General features: G+C 29.6%; 1 protein-coding gene across 1 annotated transcript; it reads right to left on the bottom strand.

The window, feature by feature from the left end:
- Nucleotides 1-19,985: 19,985 nt before the first annotated feature.
- On the bottom strand, nt 19,986-22,219 carry LOC112796298 (transcription factor MYB78). The gene is made up of 3 exons (XM_025838677.3): nt 21,889-22,219; nt 21,184-21,313; nt 19,986-20,980 (listed from the first exon to the last, which is right to left on the bottom strand). The coding sequence occupies exons 1-3, from the start codon at nt 22,046-22,048 to the stop codon at nt 20,272-20,274; spliced, it is 999 nt and encodes a 332-aa protein (XP_025694462.1). The 5' UTR covers nt 22,049-22,219; the 3' UTR covers nt 19,986-20,271.
- Nucleotides 22,220-23,616: the final 1,397 nt, after the last annotated feature.

The raw sequence follows: 23,616 nt of genomic DNA, 5'->3' as shown, positions 1-23,616 counted from the left end.
CAAGATATATGTAAGTCACCATCAGTGGTTAAAAGTAATGTGAATGTGTCTAAACCAATCAACTACAAGCACACTGCAAGAAACTATACTACCAAATTGATCATGAAAGTAGAAACATTATCATTGATGGGATCAATACAAGTCGTGTCAAATCAAACCGAACCTAAGATAGGCAGAAAAGCCCCAATAGATTGAAATACAGAGAATTATAAGTTGTCATTGATCCTTACACTTGATTGATTCAGCTATGGTGCCGTTTAACTATTTATCGAGCAATTAACTATTAGCAGAGTTTTTTATTCAAGAGAGAAAAAGGTGCAAATTACCTTGAAGAAGACAAAGAACGGGACAGCAGAGACGGAATAAGCCTCGGATATCTCTGGTTGTTCTTCCACTTCAACCTTCACACCAATAATCAAGCAAAATCAAGCACACAGTAAAGTAATTGAAATGAAAATGGAGGAAGTGGAGAAGAAGAAAAGTAAAAAAGCGAACCCTTAAGAAGTGGGCGTGAGGGAAGTCAGTGGATAAGTAACAAACTCTTAGCTGTACAAGAATTGAAAGAACTATTATAGTATTAAAGAAGAAGAAAATGCTAACTATGATGCTAATTGGAAAGTACCTTTAACATCAAAAAATGCTTGTTGATTGTGCTTGTACTTCCACCAAGGAACAAGGCCGAAACCGAGAACTATAAGGCAGAGACATCCATTATTGATGTCGGCATAAAAACAATGACACAATTTCACAATTAATTTGAAAAAAGATGAAACTCTTGAGAGATCTTATTCTTACCTTCAGTGCCATTTAAGTTCATGGACATTGACTCATGCCACAGCAGTTTGGTTTTTTTCCAATTGCACAAACAAGGGAATTTCCAACAATGCTAAAAAAAGATTAACAAGAAAAATAAGAAAATTCTCTTGTGCTATTATTAATTTTAGCATGTTTTACACATATCAAAGCAAGAAGTTTTACAGCTAATATTAAGGCAAGAAGTTTTACAGCTAATATTAATTTTAGCATGCATCTAAATTCTAGATTTTGTACCAAATATAACAACATCCAGGCTTTTATTAGGCATATATTCATATATAAGTAATTTCTCTTTATTAATTAATGCAATTTCATTCTTAAATTCTTTGATCTCTTGTCCAGAACCGATTGAGAGCCTCTTAACTACTATTCTTTGTCCATTTTTCAATGTACCCTGCCATTTATCAATTGCAAATTAGCTTAAAGTTTTTCATTTTGCTATTCTAATATCCTTGAAAAAAGTAATATGTTTCTTACCTTAAACACAGATCCAAAACCACCTTCTCCAAGCTTATTTTTGTCTAAAAAGTTATCAATGCAAAAAGCTATAACTGATAGGTCATACAATAGAAGCTCTGGATTCTCCTCTTGTTCTTTCTTGATATGATCCATTAATTCTATATTGGTCTCTAAATTATCTTAAGACAAATTAATAATTACTCTCCATTATAATGATAATAATTCAATAAGTTACTGCACAATAAAAAAAGAAAGGAGAATTATTTACCTTTCAGAGTGGCCTTTTTTCGTCCATTCCATATCAAACATGAAACGAAGAGCATGCCACATAATACGCCAATTGTGACCCAAACTGCAATTCGTATCTTGCCCTTGCATCCATTTTTTGTCTCTTGAATTGTTTAATGTCACAGTACAAAACACAAAGATAAACCATATGATATAATTCAGAATTAGAGAAAGATTAAGAGCAGTTGAAGGCCAAGTAAATGTATTACATACCTAACTCTGAAGCAGGAATTCTAATATAAAGATCTTGGCCTGCATCTGGTAGAATCTTCAAGTCATTAAGATCACCAAACCACAAAGCATATTCTTTTATGGCATGAGGCTAATTACTACAAGAAATGAAAGAAAAAAACACATCAAAAGGCAGCTTCAAACCTTATAAAGGAAAAAATATGAATAATGAAAACTGGAAAGCAACTAGTCATTTAGCTCTTGCACTTTTATTGGTATTTGCAAGTTCTTTCACAGGGAAAAAAATCAAGAAGGATAAACTATCTTAAGCAATAGCAATAGCTATTTATTTCACTAGGAACGAGGCCAATCATCAGTTCATCACTACAGTTGTAATAAAGTGAAGAATTTATATTCTTTTAAGCAATTCCTAGTGAAAACAAATCTGCATCGATAAAAGAGAATAACCTCTAATGAAAACAATTGAACCTAATAATCACCTAAACTATGAACCCTAACACCCTTTTTACTTCAAGAAAAATCAAAATTTTTAATAGAGAATAACGATTTTCCATTTATGTCTCTTCATCTTTATAATATATCAAATCAACTTAACTAAATATATATCAAATCATCTGCCTTGACCTGAAAAATTTACAGAAGAGAAGAGTACATTAGAACATAAGAAGTAGGATTTGTGTATAACTTTGCTAAAACTATATCATCAAATTATCACAAAAACTAGTATCTTTGAAAAAATTTGAAGAATTGAAGAAAGCAAAGAACGAGAAAAAATTAGGAACAAATCCTCATTGTAATGACTCGACACGACATGAAAATCAGTCCACGAGATCTGATAGCTTTGAACATATCTTCAATCGAAGCTTACAGAGACTCACTAGCTCGCCTTCTTGATCTCCTCAGCTAGCACTACCGAATTCGCGCCCAAACCACACCATCGAATCCGTGCCAAAACCGCACTCTGAGTGCTTTAAGCCGCCGGAGGAAAAGCAGAACCAGCGGCACAACCCGTGGTGGAAGACGACGTAGAAGCGGAAGATTTAAACCATTACCTCAACAATTTGAATCAAATCGTCATTGAGAGGTCAACAAAAATTCAGAGGCTCCACGATCTCCATTCATAACTCCAGTGGCAACATTTTGACGAAGGATCGGAGACGACGGCGGCAAGGAGATGAATGGCGGTGGCAAGGAGATGAACGGCGGCAGTGACACGGAGATTTTAGGGTTTCACAGAGGTTCCTCTCCTCTCTCTCTCTCTCTCTATTTCTCGCTTGAAGCCCAGTTCTGAATGTTCTTTTTTTTATTATTTCTTGTTTTGGGCTGATATTTATTTGGGCTAGAAGTTTTTTTAGTATTGATTGGGTTGTGGGAGTTATTGTTAATGATTTAGGGAGGTTTTAAAAATAGTCACTATTAAAATATATTATGGAGGTTTATAATAACCCCCACTAAAAATCTTCCACAAACAAGCAAGAATTTTGTAGTGATCAGCCCTTGGTCATTGCCACATTCATCACAAAACGGAAGGTAAACACTAAAATCAACTATGTTCTTCATCCCAATACTTTCCAGGCCCTAGGTGGTGTTTTTGCCATGAACTTCAGGGTACTCCTTGATGGGCTAATGACTGTTGCTGTCGATGGCTGGGGTTGACTGGCGCTACTGCTGTATCTAGCTCTCTTGGAGGATGTTTGTGACTCTTGGATCCCTCCAACTTATGTATTGCTCTTTCTCTTTGGCTGAAATTTTGTTATTGATTTTGTTGTTGTCTTGACTGGGATCTTGCTGGGATTTGGAGTCCTAATTGTGCCAGCATCTTTCTTGGCTTGTGGAGCTGCATTATGCTATAAACAATAACAACAAACAGTGATATCAAGGGATTGGGTTCAACAAAATTGTGTTCATCAGACAGTAACAACAATCACATATAAGAAATTGTGTTCAAATTGACAACAACAACTTTACCTTTTTTGCTAAGGCTTCCACCTTACATTTTCTAGGACAAGTTCTTTTGTTGTGATCAAGTGCAAAACAATAGGAACATTTTTATTGTTGTCCAGTCCTGGATAATTTAGCCAGTGGTCTATTGTTGCGTAGTTCATCACCAGTCTTCTTCTTGCTTAGTTTTGGACGCCTATTGGTTTCCTAAACACTGGTGGGAGCACATCATCATTCTCAGTTCAGGCTCAGAGATTTGGTCCATTCACTGGGTAGATTACATGTTGATAGCAGTCCACGTAGATCTCTTTCCTATAGCACTTGTTCACATAGTTCTTAATATCTAAACACATTTTCCTAATGCAACTCATGGCATACTCACAAGGGTAACCTGTTAGTTGAAACTTTCTACAGGAGCACTCATGTAAGTTTAAGTCCACAACAAATTTGTCTCTATTACCCTGACTGCTAGACACCTCATATTTGTCTCTATCCGCATATATGGCCAACCACTTCCCACTCTTATCAAACTCTCTTTCAATTTTCTTGTTTATTTTTGACAAAATTTCTCCAGCATATGTAACTATACTTTGTCTGTTGTCAACCCACCTATTCATTAGATAAATCATAATATCTTCTAACATAGACACAATGAGTTTTTCTCTAACCTCTACAATAACAGAATTAAAACACACACATGTTGTTTAAAAGTGTATCAACTCTAGAAAAATAATTAAACTTGGACTTACTCCAATACTTGACAGGGATCTTCATGAGATGATTGTAAGCTCCTTGATCAACCAGCTGAATCTCCTTCATCCTTTTCTCCCACTCCTGGACATATGTTGCCTTTGCAGCCTTTCACATCATCATTTTTAGCTAAATACCTGAGAACCTTTTTCTGAAATTGCTATATAAGTGCTTGACACAAAACTTATGATCTATGGCAAGCAGCAACTCATCAAAGATAGAGATTAATTTCTTGGAAGCAGAATATAAAAACAGCACCAGTCAATAACAGCACAACATGAATTAAAGACATAATTAATTACACAAGTTTAGGTGAGTACTGCTTAGATTGAGAGTTACCTTTTGTTGGTTGCTCATGAATGTACACCATCTAATCTTATCAACTTTCAAATTGTCACATAGATTCAACAAAAACCATCTCCATAAGTCTTTTGTCTTTGCTTCAACAACAACATAGGCAATTGGTAAAATCTGATCGTTGAAGTCTCATCCAATGGCTGTTAGAAGTTGACTCCCATATGGAGTCTTGATGAGCATCCATCAAGGCCGATCATGGGTCTGCATACCATAAAACTCCATTTGCAAGCATCCAATCAGATATAGATCCTCTCAAATCGTGGTCTCATGTCCTTACCAGGAATTGGTGTCTCTAATTGAAATTCAGGAGGTCTCTCCACTTGTATCTAAACAGTGGAACCCGGATTTGACCTCAGTAACTCGACAGCATAGTCATGAATCCTCCTATATTGCTCTCCATAAGTACCATTAATCTCATCCATGGCTTGCTACTTCACTCTGGTAGCTTTGGTCTTTGTGATATCAACATTCCACTTGCTATGAGTCTTCTTTATCAAAGTTCTCAACGTGATTTTAGGGTTCTCACAGATCTTCTTCATAAAAGCCTTACTCAGCCATTGAGAACTCATGATACCAATTTTGGTTGCCTTACTGCATGTGTGTTTTCTGTAACAAATGTTCAATTGCCATGTATCGTCTCTCTTCATCTTATGGCAGTAAGTAAACCACTTGTAACCTTCTTTGCACCTATGGCTATCACATTTTGAGAACCATATTCTTCTGCCACTGTGCACAACATAGCTAGTTGCACATTCCTTAAAAGATTCCTATCTACATACATTGTCCCAACCTCCCATTTATACTCCTTCATATTCTTCAAACTCTTATACAATGGGTACTTCCTTAACAAGGAATCCCCTTCAGCATCACTTACAGGGACATCCCACAACTCCTCACTCTCATACCCATCATCTTCATCCCTTAGTCCAGTAGCCACCACTTGCTCCTTTCCCTTATTAACACTGCCACTAAATTCTCCTTGTACTCTCTCAGTTAGAACACTCTATTTCATCTTTTGAAAATTTTTCATAGTTGTGACTTCAACATCATACAAACCCCTATCACTATTTCAATCATCATCGTTGTCATCAAATACAACCTCCAGATCACTATCGCCAAAGCTATTTTCACTCCACTGTTCATCACTGTCTCCCTCATCATCATTTCCTGACTGGTAGTCATCATCCTCAGATTCATCATCACCTGAAAAATCTGACCTCTCTGACCTCTTTTCATCATCATCTTCCAACATATCATTCTGAGCTTCTGTCACCACCTTGGGCTTCTTACCCACCTTGGCCTGAGTAAATGATTGGACCTTGTGCAACACAATTGGACCAGACCCAACAGTCTCTGCAGTGGGTGCAGCAGCCTCACTACCATCTATGTCTTCAACTTTCTCAATGGTGCAACCTTTCCTAGTAGTAGCACTATCTTTGTGAACAACAAAAAACTCCACCATGTTGTCTCTCATTCCAATTCTGGCTATGTCCATTGCATCCTTGTCTGTGTAAAGCATCCTCAGTCCTACATCTGTTTCATCTTTCGGAGACTTATACCACATTGCAGCGATGTTCTTTGCCACATATCCCTGTTCGACCACTATCTCCATGGCCTCGAACCTACTCCACCTATCTTCATCACATTAGTCCACTATCGAAGTCTCAACCACCACATAGTGTAAAGGTTCACTATCAAACCCAAACTTCCTCCCATGGTGTATCTTGACACTAAAATAACTCATTCTCTTAACAATCTATTAGACAAACACAATAGACTTCATAAAATTCTCACATTGATCAACAACAATAGAAATCCATAAATTCAATCACTAGGGCAAAATAAAAACTTCCAAAACAAAACAAGAAACGAATATGAAACTATAAAACAAAACAATCACATATCAACATGCATCATTACATATCAACATGCATTAAGATGAAAATCAAATAGGTTGAGGAGATTTGATAAGGGAATACCTGATACGATCTTCTTCCGAAAAGCAAGGGTTTCAAACTAATTGCTGTTGTGGACCTTTAACATTACTGAAGGACAATGTCACCTCTCTAGCTACGAATCGCAACCCTTGAGTGACGATCGGTAGGGTTTTTTATTTTTGTTATCGTTTCGTGCTTCACAAGAAGAAGAATAAGAAGAAGAGTCAGGGTAAGCATGCGTTTTGTCCAAAGGCGAGAAGGATTACACGTCTATTAACTCCTGTCCCCTCTCCCTTACCACGTTGGACACGACGTTAAGAATTTCACACCCACTTAACGGTAAGATCTGATTGATGCAAATCAAAATTTTTTTGGATTTAAATAAAACACTTTAAACATTAGAAACTAAAACAGAATTCACCCCAAACGTAAGAGACCAAATTAATAATTTACCCATATTATTATGACTATTATAATTATAATTATTGTCATTATTTAGAAGATCATAACAGAAGAAATGATACTTTTTGAGAAAAAAAATTTTGACTAAAAAGTTAAAATAGAATAAAAAAAACATGTTAGGACGAAATTACGATTTAAAATAAATATTAAGCGAAGAAATTATTTTTGTAATTAAATTTAACTAAGTCTTTTTTTTTCTTTTTATGCTTTTTTTTCTTCCTCTTCAACCAAAATTTTTAGATATTAATTCTTAAGTTATTGGACTAACTTAACTAAATTTGGTTATTAAATTTCTCTAACGAGTTAATTAGAACACGAGTAGAGACTATCAATATACTTTTACAATAAAAATAATGACTCAATATCATCATATAATTTAATTCAAACATTAGAAATTAAAGCCATAAATTTTTTGGTTTAATTACTATGTTAATTTTTATAGTTTATCAAATTTTTAATTAAATCTCTATATTTTTTTCTTTTAATGAGGTCCCTACATAACTTTTAATTTTGTAATTAAATCATTTTTAATATAAAAAATATTATAGTTAATTGACTATTTTTTTACAAATTGAAAGTATCTATAATTAAGAACTTATTTAAATATTTAATTAACCATATATTTTTTGAGAGAAATATTCGATTAATTTTAATATTTTTTATATAAAAAAGTCTAATTATAAAATTAAAAATAATATAAAAATTTAATTAAAAAATATAAAAATTTAATTAAAATTAAATAAAATTATAAATACTGACAAAGTAATTAAACTTTGTTTTACTGATTATTATAATGAAGATACAAGTACAACCATTGAAAAGGATTGATGCGTTATGTGTCACAACAGTATAAAAGTGGAACAAGAAAGGGAAAAAAGATTGAATTGTGCAAAACATCGTTTAATTTGTGTAATAATAATATCGCTGTCGCTTTTTTCCTTTTATTTTAGTTAGTGCACAAATAATGTTTTGTAGATTATTTCATTAATTTGTTTTATTTATTTGATGCTTTGTAATTTGCTCCTTACCTAGCTTGTGCACTGGAATTGATGGCTGTGATACCAAATTCTTCATAGTTCATAAAATAACACAGAAACAAAGGATATATATGTATATATATATATATATATATATATATATATATATATATATATATATATATATATATATTTGTTTCAAAGATGCCACACCATTATCTTTGAATTTTCCGAAACCCAAATAATATTACTAAAGAAGGTCAAATGTCACTCAAACGAGTTGGTGGAAATCAGATGGAACGATGCAAGCTTCTAAGAACATACATACATTTGTTAACTTTTCCACCCCCCTCAATAATTCGGATATTTGTTGCCCAGTTAATTTTATTTTGCTGATTTGTAGGTATTTTCAATGAAAAAACGATTGATTTCATATATATATATATATATATATATATATATATATAATTTTGATACATTTTTCAATATAAAACAGTATTAAATAAATGTATTTATTGTAATACTATATCAATAAAAGTAATTATTTTATATTAATAATAAAAATAATTATTTAAAAAATAAATATAATTTAATATTATATAAAATTCCGGAGATGTCATGCTTATTCAAAGAGATGTCTATATATATATATATTTTTTTTTCATTCACAAATTTTAAAAATAATATAAAAAGCAAACACATAAAATCAGATAAGAAATTAGAAGTATTTATAAAACAAAAATATTAGATAACCTAATTATTTTTTAACTAAGTTTAACCAAGTCAAATTTATATATATATGTTCACATTCTTGTTTTTGTTTTCATTTCTATTCTTCCACTTTCCCTTTTTCGTCTTTTTTCTTTTTTTTTTCCCTTCTTTTTTCTTTTTTATTTTTATTTTTTTACTTCTTTCTTTTTTTTTTCCTTCTCTTCTCCTTCTTTGATTTGATTTTTTGTCTTTTTTTTTCTGTTCCTCTTTCTTTATTATCATTATTATCTCCATTATATTATATCACAGTTAATTTAATATTAATATTAGTTTTTCCTCCTTTTTTTTTTCTTTTTCTATGTTTTTTTTTTCTTTTTCTTTGTTCAATATCACATAGAATATATTATATCACTGTTAGAATATATTATAATCAATTAGTTTTCATTAGAATTATTTAACATATCTGAATATTTATTATAGGATATTATGTCTTTATTATTTCGATTCTAAACATCTATAAATATCCTTCTATATTATATCATTATACACACAACTTGAATATACACAAACTTTTTTTCTACTGTTCTCTCTTACTTTTCTAATATGGTATCAAAATCTTGGTATCCCCTTGAAGACAATAGGTTATTTTTCTTATGGTGAAATCACTGTATTTTTCACACTTTTTTTCTATGTCATTTTTTCTTATTTTTTATTACTCCTTTGATACTTTTTCACCTCACCTAATAGCTCATCCTCTCCATTTTGTGCCTTTCCGAGTCTAATGAATCAAACATCACTATCATCCACTGTTTACCTATTCTCATGAAGAAATAATATAGTTTTTGTCACCTTCTGACAATTCGTCATCCTCCGACATTTTACCATTTCTTCACAGTTTGTCGCCTTTTCGATAGTTTTTGGGAAATTCATCATTTTTCCGACAGTTTTGTCTGCACTTTTCTTGGAGCAGTTTTATCTGTACTTTAATTGCAGAAGTTTCGTTTGCATTTTTTTGCCACAGTTTCGTCTGCACTTCCCTTGCGGCAACTTCGTCTGCGTTTTTTCTTGTGGCAGTTCCGTTTGCGCTTCCTTCCAGCAGTTCTATCTACACCCATTTCATCAGTTTAGATAATTTTTTTTCTATATTTTGTTTTAAATAAGTTTTAAACTCAAGTGACAAATTGAGTTGAGTCTGAAGGGAGATGTTAGAATATATTAGGATCAGGGGCGAAGCTACATACATAAAAAGGGGGCAATGGCTCCCCTAATTTTAATTTTTTACATGTAAATTATATGTAAATTTCAGTTTAGCCCCTCCTTAAAATTTTATTTTAGTCTTATTTTATTGTGTAAATATTTTTGGCCCCCTCTAATATTTCACCTAACTCCGCCCCTGATTAGGATCAATTAGCTTTCGTTAGAATTATTTAGCATATCTGAATATTTATTATATGATATTACGTTTTCATTATTTCCATTCTCTTAGCACGTATAAAGACCCTTCTATATTGTATTATTATACACACAATTTGAATAAACACAAACTTTTTTCTACTATTCTCTTTTACTTTTCTAACAATCACGAATTAGTTTAAGATAACAAAATAACATAGAATTTTTTTGTTAATAACACAAAAAAAACTATTGAAAATGATACCGAAATTTTTTATATATACAAAAAATCTTTAAAAAACCACAAATCTAAAATCTTAACTCACTCAATCAATAAAATACATTTAAATGTGTTTTAAAACTAAAAACTACATAAATTTATTATAAATGACACAAGAATGACTAAATCTATTGAGTTCAATACCACTCAATTAGTTCAATGATAAAAAAAATTGTTAAGACATTTTCTGTGTCATGGTTATCAAATTTCGGTATAAAAATTAAAAAATTTTATGAGTCAAAATTAAAAAAATTTGGTATTATTTCTAATAAATTTTGCACAGTTCAAAACTCTTATTCTTTTTTATCTCTCTTAATAAGGAGCTGCGTTACAGTTAAAAAATTTTAGTGTCAAAATTAAAAAATTTTTTATATTACACTTAAAAAATTTTGGTATTATTATTTTTATTTAATTCTGCATAATTTAAAATACTTCCTCTTCTTTTTTTTTCTCTTCATTATCATGATAATTTTTTTTATCTTCTTCTTTTTGTTTCACTTTTTGATAATTTTTTTTGTTTTATCATAAAAACCAAATAAAAAAATTAAATGAAGAAAAAAAATAAAAATAATACCAGTGATGACCACGAGAAATTAAAGAGGAGGAGAAGAAATAAAAAATACGGCAATAGCAACGATAAAAAAGCAATGATAAAAAGAAAATGTGCAAAAAAAATACGAAAAAAAAGTTGTGTGAGTGATTTTTATTAGATTTAAATAACTTTAATTAAATTTAGTTAATAAAAACGTTTGAATGTATAGTAAAATCGTATATAAAATACGTATTAAATATACAAAGGAAATTCTTCGTTTAAAATAAAAGAACAAAATAAATGAAATATATTGAAAATTGAAAAGAATTTCTTGAAAATTAAAAAGAGAAAGAAATACGAAGAATTGTATTATTTGCCCTTTTAATCTAGTGAAGGGTCCAATCTTCTTCGTCTTATTTTTCTTCTTTTTTTCTTTTCTATTTTTTTCAAGGTCGTAGCTCTGGCATGATAAGCTCATTGAGTGCCCACAGGTTCATTGTAACAAACACATGAAGTGTGCCTTTCCAACAGTAACCAGATGTAATGTGACATTAATTAATTTTTCTTTATTTCTTTAATTGGGGAGTTGAGGAAACGTGGTCATTACTTATGAATCGATATGACATCACATATTTCATCAGATTGCTCAATGGCGCAATCAAATTAATTAAGAGTAAACATTATATAAATATTTTAGTTTCTAATAACTTTTTATTATTTTAAATATTTTTTAAAATTATTTCTATCAAATAAATTAAATTATATTTTTAATTAAAATTTTAGTATATATTAAACAAATAAAGTCACAATAGATTTTATAATAAGAATAAAGTATCGTTTTTATCCCCAACGTTTGGAGTAAGTCCTAAAGTTATCTCTAACGTTTCAAAATTTCAATCGTCCTATTTAAGTCCCTAACGTTTCAAAATTGACTCAATGTTGTCCTGCCATTAGGGATCCGTTAACAAAATTGACGGCGGGACAAAATTGAGACGATTTTGAAACGTTAGAGACTTAAATAGAACGAAAACGTTAGGAACAAAAACGATATATAGAAATAAATTTTAGTTTTATCCTTTAATAATATCAATTTTTTACTGTACATAATATTCAATTATTTTTTAATGACATCTAAGTAAATTACTCTTAATCACATTACTTTCATTTTAAATAAATTATTTTATATTATTATATAAACTTATAACTTTAAGTGTAAAATTATAAAAAAAATAAATTTATTTAGAATAAAAGTAATTAATGTGATTAAGTATAATTTACTTAGATGTGATTAAAAAATAATTGAATATTATGTACAGTAAAAAATTGATATTATTAAAGGATAAAACTATTCGTTTTTGTCCTCAACGTTTTCGTCTCATTTAAGTCTCTAACGTTTTAAAATCGTCTCAATTTTGTCCCGCCGTCAATTCTGTTAATGGATTTCTAACGGCAGGATAATATTGAGTAAATTTTGAAACGTTAGGGACTTAAATAAGACGATTGAAACGTTAGGGACAACTTCGAGACTTACCCTAAACATTAGCGACAAAAACGATACTTTACTCTTATAATAAAATAACTAATTCTTAAAAATATAATTATAAAATAAATTAATCTCTTAAAAAAATCTTATTACAAGTACGTAAAATTTAATTATTTATATAATTATATATATTAAAATATAAAATATATATTAAAAATAAATTAAATAATTTATATATTTCTACTTGAATATATAATAAATTATTTAATAATTAACTTTTAGTGTTTGCCTAACATTTTTGTTAAACAAAACCGATCAAAGTGTTGAGAAAGATTTTTTTTTTTGGTCAGGAGAAACAATTTAGTGTGGTACTTAGTAATTAAAGTATGGTCCCACCTATCTATATGGGCCTTGATGGGCTCTTCTACTCCCACGTAGGTGCAGCAAGGGTCCAGCCACTTGACTAATGAGCCTGTGGACCCACCAGCCGAATGCATTTTGGATCGTGGGCCAAGGCCAACACTTTCTAACCTATGTATTTGTGGAAAATTATTTTTTAATTTTTATTATTTAATATATTTTTATATATCTTTTTGTCCAACTTAAAGAATATAAAATGAGTGATTACATTTTATAAAATAATTAAAAAAATAAAAAAATTATTTCCGTAATTATAATGTTCATCCACACCAAGCGCGACTTTGGTTATATATATATTTTTAGTTGTCATATTATGGAGTTATTTATTCTAAAACTTTGAAAGGTTAAGTAAAAGATATGTCTACTATGTTTATACATTTGATTTTTTTTGTTTCATAAGGTTTTTATTTAAGTATGAATTTTTGTTTAATTTTTTTTGTTTTGTATCATATTAATTTTTTTTAAGAGTAATAAAAAGAATCAAACTCTAATAATATATCATAAAATTATTTATTTTAAAATCTTAATTTATTAGATATAAAAGCAAATGAAGGATTATATATTTATCACATGTCACCTTATATATATAGTAGTTGTTTAGATTGTTTAATTTATTATATTCGATTTTTAAGATTGACATATGTGTAATAGCCTAATAAGCTTAGCTTTGTGTCGAGTCATTTATCCGTAAAAAAGGAAATTGATGGATCTAAATGAGTCATTAGCTTCCATTCAATGGAGACATGAGGGTTTATATATCCACAACAAACCTAAAATGAATTAAAAAAAAGTATAGACTTCTAACAAGTAATTTTATGTTTGAATTTTTAAAACTAAAATGATTTTTTTTTTTTAAAAAAAACTTTTATTTTTTAAAATAGAAATTTAGTAACACAGAATCAAATTAATCATATTCTTGTTCTTGACAATAAGACTTGGATGTTGATGGTTCAATTTCATAATATATACCCTTTTTGGATATATAATAAATACTGATATATTTTAGAAGAATTGGTTTATGTCGTATCTTTAAAAAAAATAATATTTACACTATTTTTAGTATATATATATATATATATATATATATATATATATATATATATATATATATATATATATATATAAAATAAAAATAAAAATTTTATTTTATTTCATTTTTTATCAATTAATTTTAGTATCAAAAGTATAAAAATAATACATATAATATTTCTTCTTTATAAAAAATAGATAGTAAGTGTGTTTTTTACACTCATTTTTTTAAAGCATAGTTTCATGGCAGAAATGGAATGAGAAGGCATTTATATAGATGGTGTTTGTGCTTCTACTCAATAATTTTGATGCACTAATACTATAAAATTTTTTATATAATTATCTAATCGTATCCATTTTTTGATAATCAATTACGCGATTAATATAAAAGGTAGATTTTCTGCTAATTAAAAAAGTGCTACACATACAAGTTATTTTAGTTTACAAGTCATATAAATTGAGTCAAATCCAACAAAAAAAAAACGATCATCCATGCGAGTGTGTCAACACGTGCGCTACTCAATGGTTTTCATAGCGCGCTTTGCGTTCCTCCTCTTCCTCCTCTTCCTTCTTCTTCTCCTTTTTCTTTGAGTTTCTCTTTCTTTTTCTTCACATGTTTCATCTTCATCGTCATTTTTTTTACTACTGTTGTTGTTGCTGCATTTTTTTCCCTCCTTCTTTTTCTATTAACTTTGTAATATTATGTATTTTGCTTTTTTTATTTGATTTTTTTCTCCCAAGAAGATTTATAAGAATATGAAATAAGAAGATGAAGAAGAAGAAGTAGCAGAAGATGAGAAGGAGGAAGAAGAAGAGTTTTGAATTATGCAAAACTTATCAGAATAAAAATACACTGAAATATCTTCGTGTTACATCCAAATTTGCTGCAAATACAGAAAAATATTTCCTCTGCTGCATTTTATTCTTCTTTTTTTTCTTATTTCTTTATTTCTTTTAGTTAAATGAATGTAAATTCACCATCTTCCAAGTAATTTTATAGCATTATGTATTTTTTCTTCTTCATTATCTTATTTTTTTGTTTTTATTCTTATTAAGAGAGTTAAAACAAAAAGAAACTTGAGAAGATAAAACAAAAAAGAAAAGATGAATAAGAAAAAAAGAAGAAGAAAATGGTGATGATGATAAAAAAAAGAAAAAGTAACAGAAAATGAGGAGGAGGAAGATGAAGAATTATTTTGAATTATACAGAATTTATCAGAATAAAAATACACCCAAAATTCTTAAAATACACCTAAATATCTTCGTCTTACACCCAAATATCTTCGTGTTACATGCAAATTTGCTGCAAATACAGAAAAATATTTTCTCTAATGCTATATTTTTTTCTTCTAAATTGAACCACACTTCGGCCACTTGATTGGATTCAAAACAATAATTAATTCCGTTCTGATTCAATTAACAATCTGAACCTGAATTATTCATTATCTTCAACAATGAGATAACTGATGATGGAGGAGAAATAAAAAAAGAAAGGAGAAGAAGAAATTCCAATAAAAAAAGAAAGAGGAAGAAGAGGAGGAGGAAGAGGTGGTGTTGATGACGACGATAACGAAGAAAAAGAAGAAGAAAATGCAGTAACGATATGAAGTGCATGAATATAAATGACTTGTAAAGACTTGTATAAAAAAAATACTTGTATATAAAAAATAATTCATGTAACTTTACGTAATTAGATGCATATGTAAAATTAATTTATACCGATAGTTGTATCAAAATTGAATTTCTATACATATATTATATTTAGTCGTTTATTATGATTTATTAGAATAAAATTTGCTATTTTTATAATACTGAAAAAGCCTTAAATTCATAATAATATTAAATTTATTAATTATATTTTGCTTATAAATTACAATTTTACATCTAATGATCTACATGTTAAAAGTCCAAATTTAAAAAAAAAAATCACTTGTTCTACACACATTAGCCACTCTTTTTTGGTTTTTAAATTTGAAAGCTCACAGATCGATTGAAAACCTTAATAAAAAAGGAGAATGAATCTTGTTAATTTTTTTAAACAAATATAAAATAATAAAAGATCACATTTAACAAAATAATTAAAAACAAAAAATTAAGATAATTTTTTTATGCACACGGTATTTTTTAATCCGACAAGTCAAGAACTAATCGTCGGAGATTTAAATTTTATTTAAAAGTCTGCTTTTAAATCTATGATATTTATTTAAGCGAACGAGTGAGCTAACCACTCGATGAATCCAAATCAGTTAAATTAAAAGAATTTATTCCCAATTAAAAAGTCGTCGCATGTTGGGGTTGTGGAGTCCAGTTATATACGCTTGTGGATTACTCAAGTTGTGTTGGAATACATTTCTCATACGTATCCATACTATTTTTCTGACCCTTCTATTTTTGCTGCAAACAATATTTCTGACTTTAGCTGAAAAGGAAATGGGAAATCGTCTAACTTAATTAATTAATCTCACAAAAACGTTATCATTATTTTTTCTACTTCTCATTATAAAAGAGTTTGAAAATCGATCTCTGTCACGCATATTTAAGAATTTTCAAAATTAACAACTATATATACGACATCAAATCTTAAAAAGTAAATGAAAATAATTAAATATAAGCCGAAATTCTTTTATCCTACTTAAAGTTACAAATTTATTTTGAAAATAAGTGATTCCGGTTTATTTTTGTTTATGTATTTGTTCTTTTTATGGTAAATTCTTAACAATACCTAAAGAATTATATATAAAAAATTAAGTTTATTATTTTATTTTCCTAAAAGAATCTGATTTAAATTTAAAATATTTAAAATAATTGTCTATTTTAAATATGAATATGATATTAACAATTTTTTTCAATAACACATTTACTTTAATTATAATAATTGAAAAGGCGCACTACACATTCACAAACTTATGTAACCAAGTTGACCCAAACCTAAATAGAGTCACGCGCATTAATGACGAGTGAAAACATGCACTTTATCTTCTTTTTCTCCTCTGTGTTTCTTCTTCTTCTTCTTTTAAATATATGCATACGCTATATTCTTCTTCTTTCAAATTCACGTATACCTCCTCCTCCTCCTTCTTCTTTGCGCACACAGATTCTTCTTTTTCTCCTCCTCCTCCTTCTCTTCTTATTCTTCTCCTCTTTCGTTATCGTCATCACCAACAACACCAACATTTTGCTAATGGATTATTTTTTCAATCAAATTGAATGGAATGTAATTGTTAAATTAAATTAAATTGAATTGAATTGAATGGATGCAGGTGTTCTAAATCTGAATTGAATTGATAATATCTAAATTGTAAACAGAGGTGTTTCGAATTTGATTTCATATAATGGATTATGTTTCATTCAATGAGTACAATCAGGTGAACCGAAATGGTCAACACTATTGAACCGAACACCAATCATGTGCTGAATAAACGTGATAAGCATTCAATCAATAAGAAAAACGTTTCTGCATGCACAAGGACTTAACTGAACACATTAACAATAACGTGAATCAAAATGAGCAACTCCACTTAACCGAGCAAAATATTGATGTTGTTGGTGATGATTAGAATGAAAGAAGAAGAAGAAGAATCTGTGTGCGCAAAGAAGAAGAAGTAGAAGAAGAAGAACCTACGTGCACGAATTTGAAAGAAGAAGGAGGAGGAAAAGGAGGAGAAATACTATTCTTGTTGATTGAAAGTTGATCACCGTTTATTCACCACATGAACATTGTTCGGTTCGGTGGCCTTTGTGATTTTGATTCACCAGATGAATGTTGTTCAGTTCGGTGGCTTCTTTTTACTTTATTCAGTGTTTAAGATTCTTATGATAGCATGCAGCAATCATTTCCTAGCTGTCTCAACGTAATAACCTCATTCAACTGATTTAAAGTTGAGTCATTCATTGTTTCAATTCAGAAATCCAGATCGAAGAAGAAGAAGAACGACGAAGCTAGTTAGGTTGAAATCAATACAGATCCATAACAAAGAACGCGAGTAGAGAAGAAGAAGAAGAACAAGAAAGAAAACGTGAGTAGAGGAGAACGACGAAGCCTATAACGACGTAGTAGTGAAGAAATTTACGTTTACGTTGAGCAAAGATCATAGAAAGTTTACGTTATATATAGCGTGTGAATCACAAACAATTTGGAGATTAGAAGAGGCGCGTATAGCCAAAAAGACTTGGATAATATCCATATATTTTTTACATAGATATAAAGCTTTTCTCATAATTGAATAAACATTAATTATAAATGTTTATTATCTATTTAAAAATAACTTTATTTATTCATACCATTTGAAAATATATATATAATATGTGAATTATTTATTTTGAAGACTTATTTCACATTAGACAGAGTAGAGGGAATAAAAAAATATTGAAAGTTTTAACTCATCTTTTTATTTTTTACTTTTTAAATAATAAAAATATTGAATTTTTTATATTTTCAAAAAATAATATATATTAAAAATGTTACTAATTTAAATACTATGATAACATTTAAAAGGATAATTAGACCTACTAATTAATACTGAGTAAAATAGTAGGAGTTTGTCAATTCTTGAATTAGTGCAATTAAAGCATCTGATTAACATAACTCTCCCAATTAAGATATCTTCTCTTTTTAATACTCTATTTTTCGGCTCCTTTCTTCCCCTTAAAACAAGTCATCACTTTTCTTGCAAGGTAACACGTGGCAGCTTCTAAACACTTCACGTTTTGTGGGGACCACTTAAAATAGGTTCTGATATAGGCACGCGGCCTACAAAGATTCCCCGCCGCCATAACCATCTTCCCCTTTCTCTCTCCAAACTATTCTCTCACGTTTTCATACTTCCTCTCCTTCGGCACGTGCGCTGTCTGTGAAGTTACCATATTGCCCTTGAAATCATGCGGATTAGGTTAAAGGTGTGGACCAAATTTATTTATTTATTTATTTTGATATTTTTGAATCTGTGTGTGTCCGTACTAAATCCAACAAGGCGTGATAGAAAATTTTAGGGTAGGACCTTTGGAATTGTACTTAGGTGACAAAGATTAAGCTTAATGATGATGATAATGGTTAATAGATTGATTATTTGTGTTTTTTTTTTATCAAGTATTTATGAGGTGAGAAGTGACTAATTTTTCGAATACGATAGAAATATAAAATAAACGATTTTTTTAAACAATAAAATTTTATTTTCATCTTTCAATGAGTATCAAGTTTTTGAGAATTGAAAATTATTTATATTTTAACTTTTGAAAATTTTGTCCTTATTAATGGCCAGCTTGAACTTAAAGCTAGCCCACCAATTATACATAACCATGTGTCTAAAATTACAATTAATTTTTTTAAAAATAAATAGTAATTAATAATACGATGACTTATTATTTAATATATTTTTTATCTATAATTTTTTAATTATTATAAAAAATTATATATATATTAATTACATAATATTATATTAATAAAAATAACTATTTTTATATTAATTATATAAATAGTTATTTAAAAAAATAAATGTGTTTAAATGATAAGGTAAAATATTTTATATTTTTAATATATTAAAATTAAACTTTTATTATAAAATAAATTGGGATATATGGATCTCAGTTTAACCAACCACACTCCATTTCATAATAATATGATTAATTTTAAATAAATTACTAAAAAATATTACACAAATGTTTCATAATGTAAATTATAAGATTCTAGAAACATAAAACATACACTTTTTCCGGGTTATGGTTCTGGTTCAGGTCCCGTGGACAAGATTTCAAAAGTGGGAGTATTAATTAATTAATATAATAGGGACTTGGCTAATGAAAAAGGAGATAGAATGTTTCTGTGAGATCAATTATGAACACGTCTACAAATTATTATTTAATTGTACGATACCATGCATCTATATTGCACTCATTATTATTACTCTAGTCACTAGTTTTGGAATTAAGATGAGAAGCAGAATAAATAAAAATTTAAACAAAGTTTGATAATTTCAAAGAATGAAATCTTATATTTATAAAGAAACCTTAAATTACATCTATTTCCCACCCACCCCCTCTAAAAAAAAAGGAAAATTAAATAACCAAAAACTACAAACTGAGAAATAATAATTCACATTTTAAATCGGTTCCTATGTGTGTTATCCTACATATAAAAATTTATTTCTATTTAATAATAATTTTGTCGTCATGTTCTCTGATTTTCCTTCACTTTTTTAATTAGTAAATAATTTCACACACTATAACCGTTTCTCCCTCATCACAATAATTCACATGTTGTCACCACCACATCCTAGATTTTGTAGAAGCAACATGTTTTCATCATTCCAGAAATTGCTGAATGTAGAGGGATTATTAATCCAAGGGGTGTTTGGTAATTCCATGGCTTGGAAATCCATCTCTTGATGTGGGAACAATGACATGGAGGATGGACTAGTGATGCAATCCATGAAGCTAACTTGGTTGTTGTTATTTCCTTGTTGATGGTAATAATCCGAACTAGGGTCATTGTTGTTGTTACCAACATGAACATTATTATTATTGTTGTAACAATCTTGTGTGACAAACGAATCTGATGATGTTCCTGTGCTACTATTCTCTGATGGAGTAGCATAGCCAAAGTTGTTGTTGCTCATATTCATAATGTTTCCACCATGAACCTCCAAGTTGTTTTTGTTGTTAAGGTTGTCGAAGTTGTACGCTGTAGTAGTATTATTGTTGTTGATAATAGTGACTGATTTAGTAGCTGATAAAGTCGGAGAATTGGGAGCGGCGGTCGCAGCAGTTGTAACCGTTGCTGCGGCCGCCTGTATCCGTTCCACTAGTCTTGGCATCCAAAGGAAGCGCATGGTGTCCTTGAATTGCTTGCTATTTACATCACATTTGAGTTGTTTCGCATGCTTTTGAACACGAGTTCTCCAATAGTTCTTGATCTCGTTGTCAGTTCTTCCAGGTAGGTATTGAGCAATTTTCGACCATCTAATAAATGAATTAATTAAAATTAACAACTTAGATCACATAATTTAAGAAAATGATTAAAAATAATGTGAATTTATTCTTCAAGGATGGAACTCTTATTCGAATATCATGTTATGAAATCATTCGTCCCAAAAACCTAAACTGAAGGAAGAAAATAACATTTATCTCTAATACTGAATAATTTAATTATTATTAATTATTACCTGTTTCCCCAACTAGCATGGAGCTCAAGAATAAGAAGCTGTTCTTCAAGAGTGATGTTACCACGTCTAACATCTGGGCGCAAATAATTCAACCATCTCAATCTGCAGCTCTTCCCGGTTCGTTTCAGTCCTATAAATAATAACAATAACAATGAAAAAAAATTATAAAATTGCTTAATTTGGTAAAGTTATTGAGAAAGCTTAGCAAAATTCTATTTAATAAAGGGGAAAAAAAATAATGAGCATTTTTATCCATTATTGTTGCGGCACTTTTGTTTTTGTGAAACACACATAATGATTTTGAGTTGTGTATTCTGTTCAAGTGTTCATATTTCTTTTTCTTTCTTTATTATCACAATAATTGGAGATGCCTGCCTCCAAGCAATTACCTATAATTATTATAACTATATTATATATTTCATTTCATGTCCCACCACACACAAGAAATATATTAGTTTTTATATATTATGCCATTAATTAACTTAAAGTCCATGAACATATAATTTCTCATTCATCCCGTTCTTATATATTTATAAGAAAAACGTAAATTTTGGCTTTTCTACCCTGAAATGGATTGATGATGAAACAAGACGAGAAATAGTGGAGGGAGCTTTCACACCACCAAAATAATAATAATAATAATAATAATAATAATAATAATAATAATAATTTATTTTCAAAAAAATAAAAATAAGAAGGACATACCGGCAGAGCGGGCAAGAGAATTCCAGCGACCTTCGCCGTGATTGGCAATGTAATTGATGAGGGTAAGGTCTTCGTCGACGGTCCATGGACCTCTTCGGAGGTCCATGTCATTGTCGTTATTGTCATTGTTGTTGTTGTTTAGCCTTCGTTTCATATCCATGGTGGATGTTGTGTTAATTACTTAATTAATTAACACCCACTTTGGATAAAGAGGTATGTAATACAAGGTTTTGTATGTTTTGGTTTTCAGTTGAAAAGAGGTGAAGAAGAGAATGAGAGAAAGAAAGAAGTGAAAGAGAAAAGAGTAAGAGAGTTTTGGCTTGTTACGAAGGAGGAGGTAGAGAAGGGTAGGGGCCTTTTATAGATATTTAATTAAGGTAGCAAGCTCAAGGATGCGGTTGTCAAATTAATATCTAAAACAAAAATTAAATTATGGTGGAAATCAGAAAGCGATTGGAGTTGGGATCCAAGTTAGAGAGGAAGAGGGAGTAGTAAAAAATTAATGATTCAATTAATTAATTAATTAAGAGAAATGAGAAATTTGGAAGAGTATTAGTGCAAATACAGTATTATAATACTATTATATATACTAAGGAGGAGAAGCCACGACACGAAGTTTGACGACAGATTGACTTTGTTGGCTTTGTTGTGCGCGCGCGTGCCCTATGTATGATGCCATTTGTGGTTACTCTCAACCCACCATTTTGAAAAGAGGAGAATAAAAATAAGTTCATGACTTGTTAATTCAAAGATAAATAAATCTTTAATTAATTAAAAATATAAAAATATTTTTATTTTTTAAAATTTGAAATATTTAGGTCTTTTCATTTAAAATATATATGACAACACAAATATCTTTTAAATATATTGCGTTCCAAAATATAACACTACAAAAAAATTTTAGAATAGCAACCGATTTTAGATACTAATAAAATCAGTTACTATGAACAACAATTAAAATTTTTTAGAACAAAAAAATGATTGTTAAATCAGTCGCTAAATTTCAATTAGTGACCGAATTAGCAACTGAAACCAAAAAAAGGCATTTTCGAGTTCGTTAGTGGCTAAATCGGTCGCTATTTGTAATTTAGCGACTGATTTTGTGACCAATATAAAAACAAGCTTAATAATGTATGGGGGTCGCTGACTTGGTCGCTAAAAGTTGGTCATTAAATCGGTTGTTAAGTGTTAATAGAGCGACCAATATAAAAACAAGATTAATAATGGTTGGTTGCTAATTTGGTCACTAAGAAGTTGGTCGCTAAATCGTTTGCTAAGTGTTAAGATAGCGATCAATTTAGCGACCAACTATAAAATGTTGGTTTTAAAGCAGTTGGTCACTAAATTGGTTGCTATTTTATAATTTAGCGACCGAATTAGCTAGCAACTAACAAAAAAATAGGCTGAGAAAATAGTTGGTCGCTAAATGAGTTGCTAAGGGTTAATATAGCGACCAATTTTAGCGATCAACTATAAAATCTTGGCATTACAGCAGTTGGTCGCTAAATCAGCCGCTATTGTAATTTTTAGCAACTGAATTTGCGACCAACTAAATAATAACTTATAAATTAATTAGTTGCTAAATCGGTCACTGTTTTAAATACATTGAATAGGAATAAATTAGATTTCAAAATAAATAAATAAAAGACATAACTTTTCTAGTTTTCAACCCTAATTTACCTTGAACTCTCTCTTCACACATAGTGTCCTTCTCGCCACCTCCCTCAC

The sequence above is a fragment of the Arachis hypogaea genome, chromosome 4 (genome assembly GCF_003086295.3).
Source record: "Arachis hypogaea cultivar Tifrunner chromosome 4, arahy.Tifrunner.gnm2.J5K5, whole genome shotgun sequence".
Classification (NCBI taxonomy): domain Eukaryota; kingdom Viridiplantae; phylum Streptophyta; class Magnoliopsida; order Fabales; family Fabaceae; genus Arachis; species Arachis hypogaea.
The sequence above is the reverse complement of the archived record's forward strand: the minus strand, read 5'-3'. Positions and strand labels throughout refer to the sequence as shown.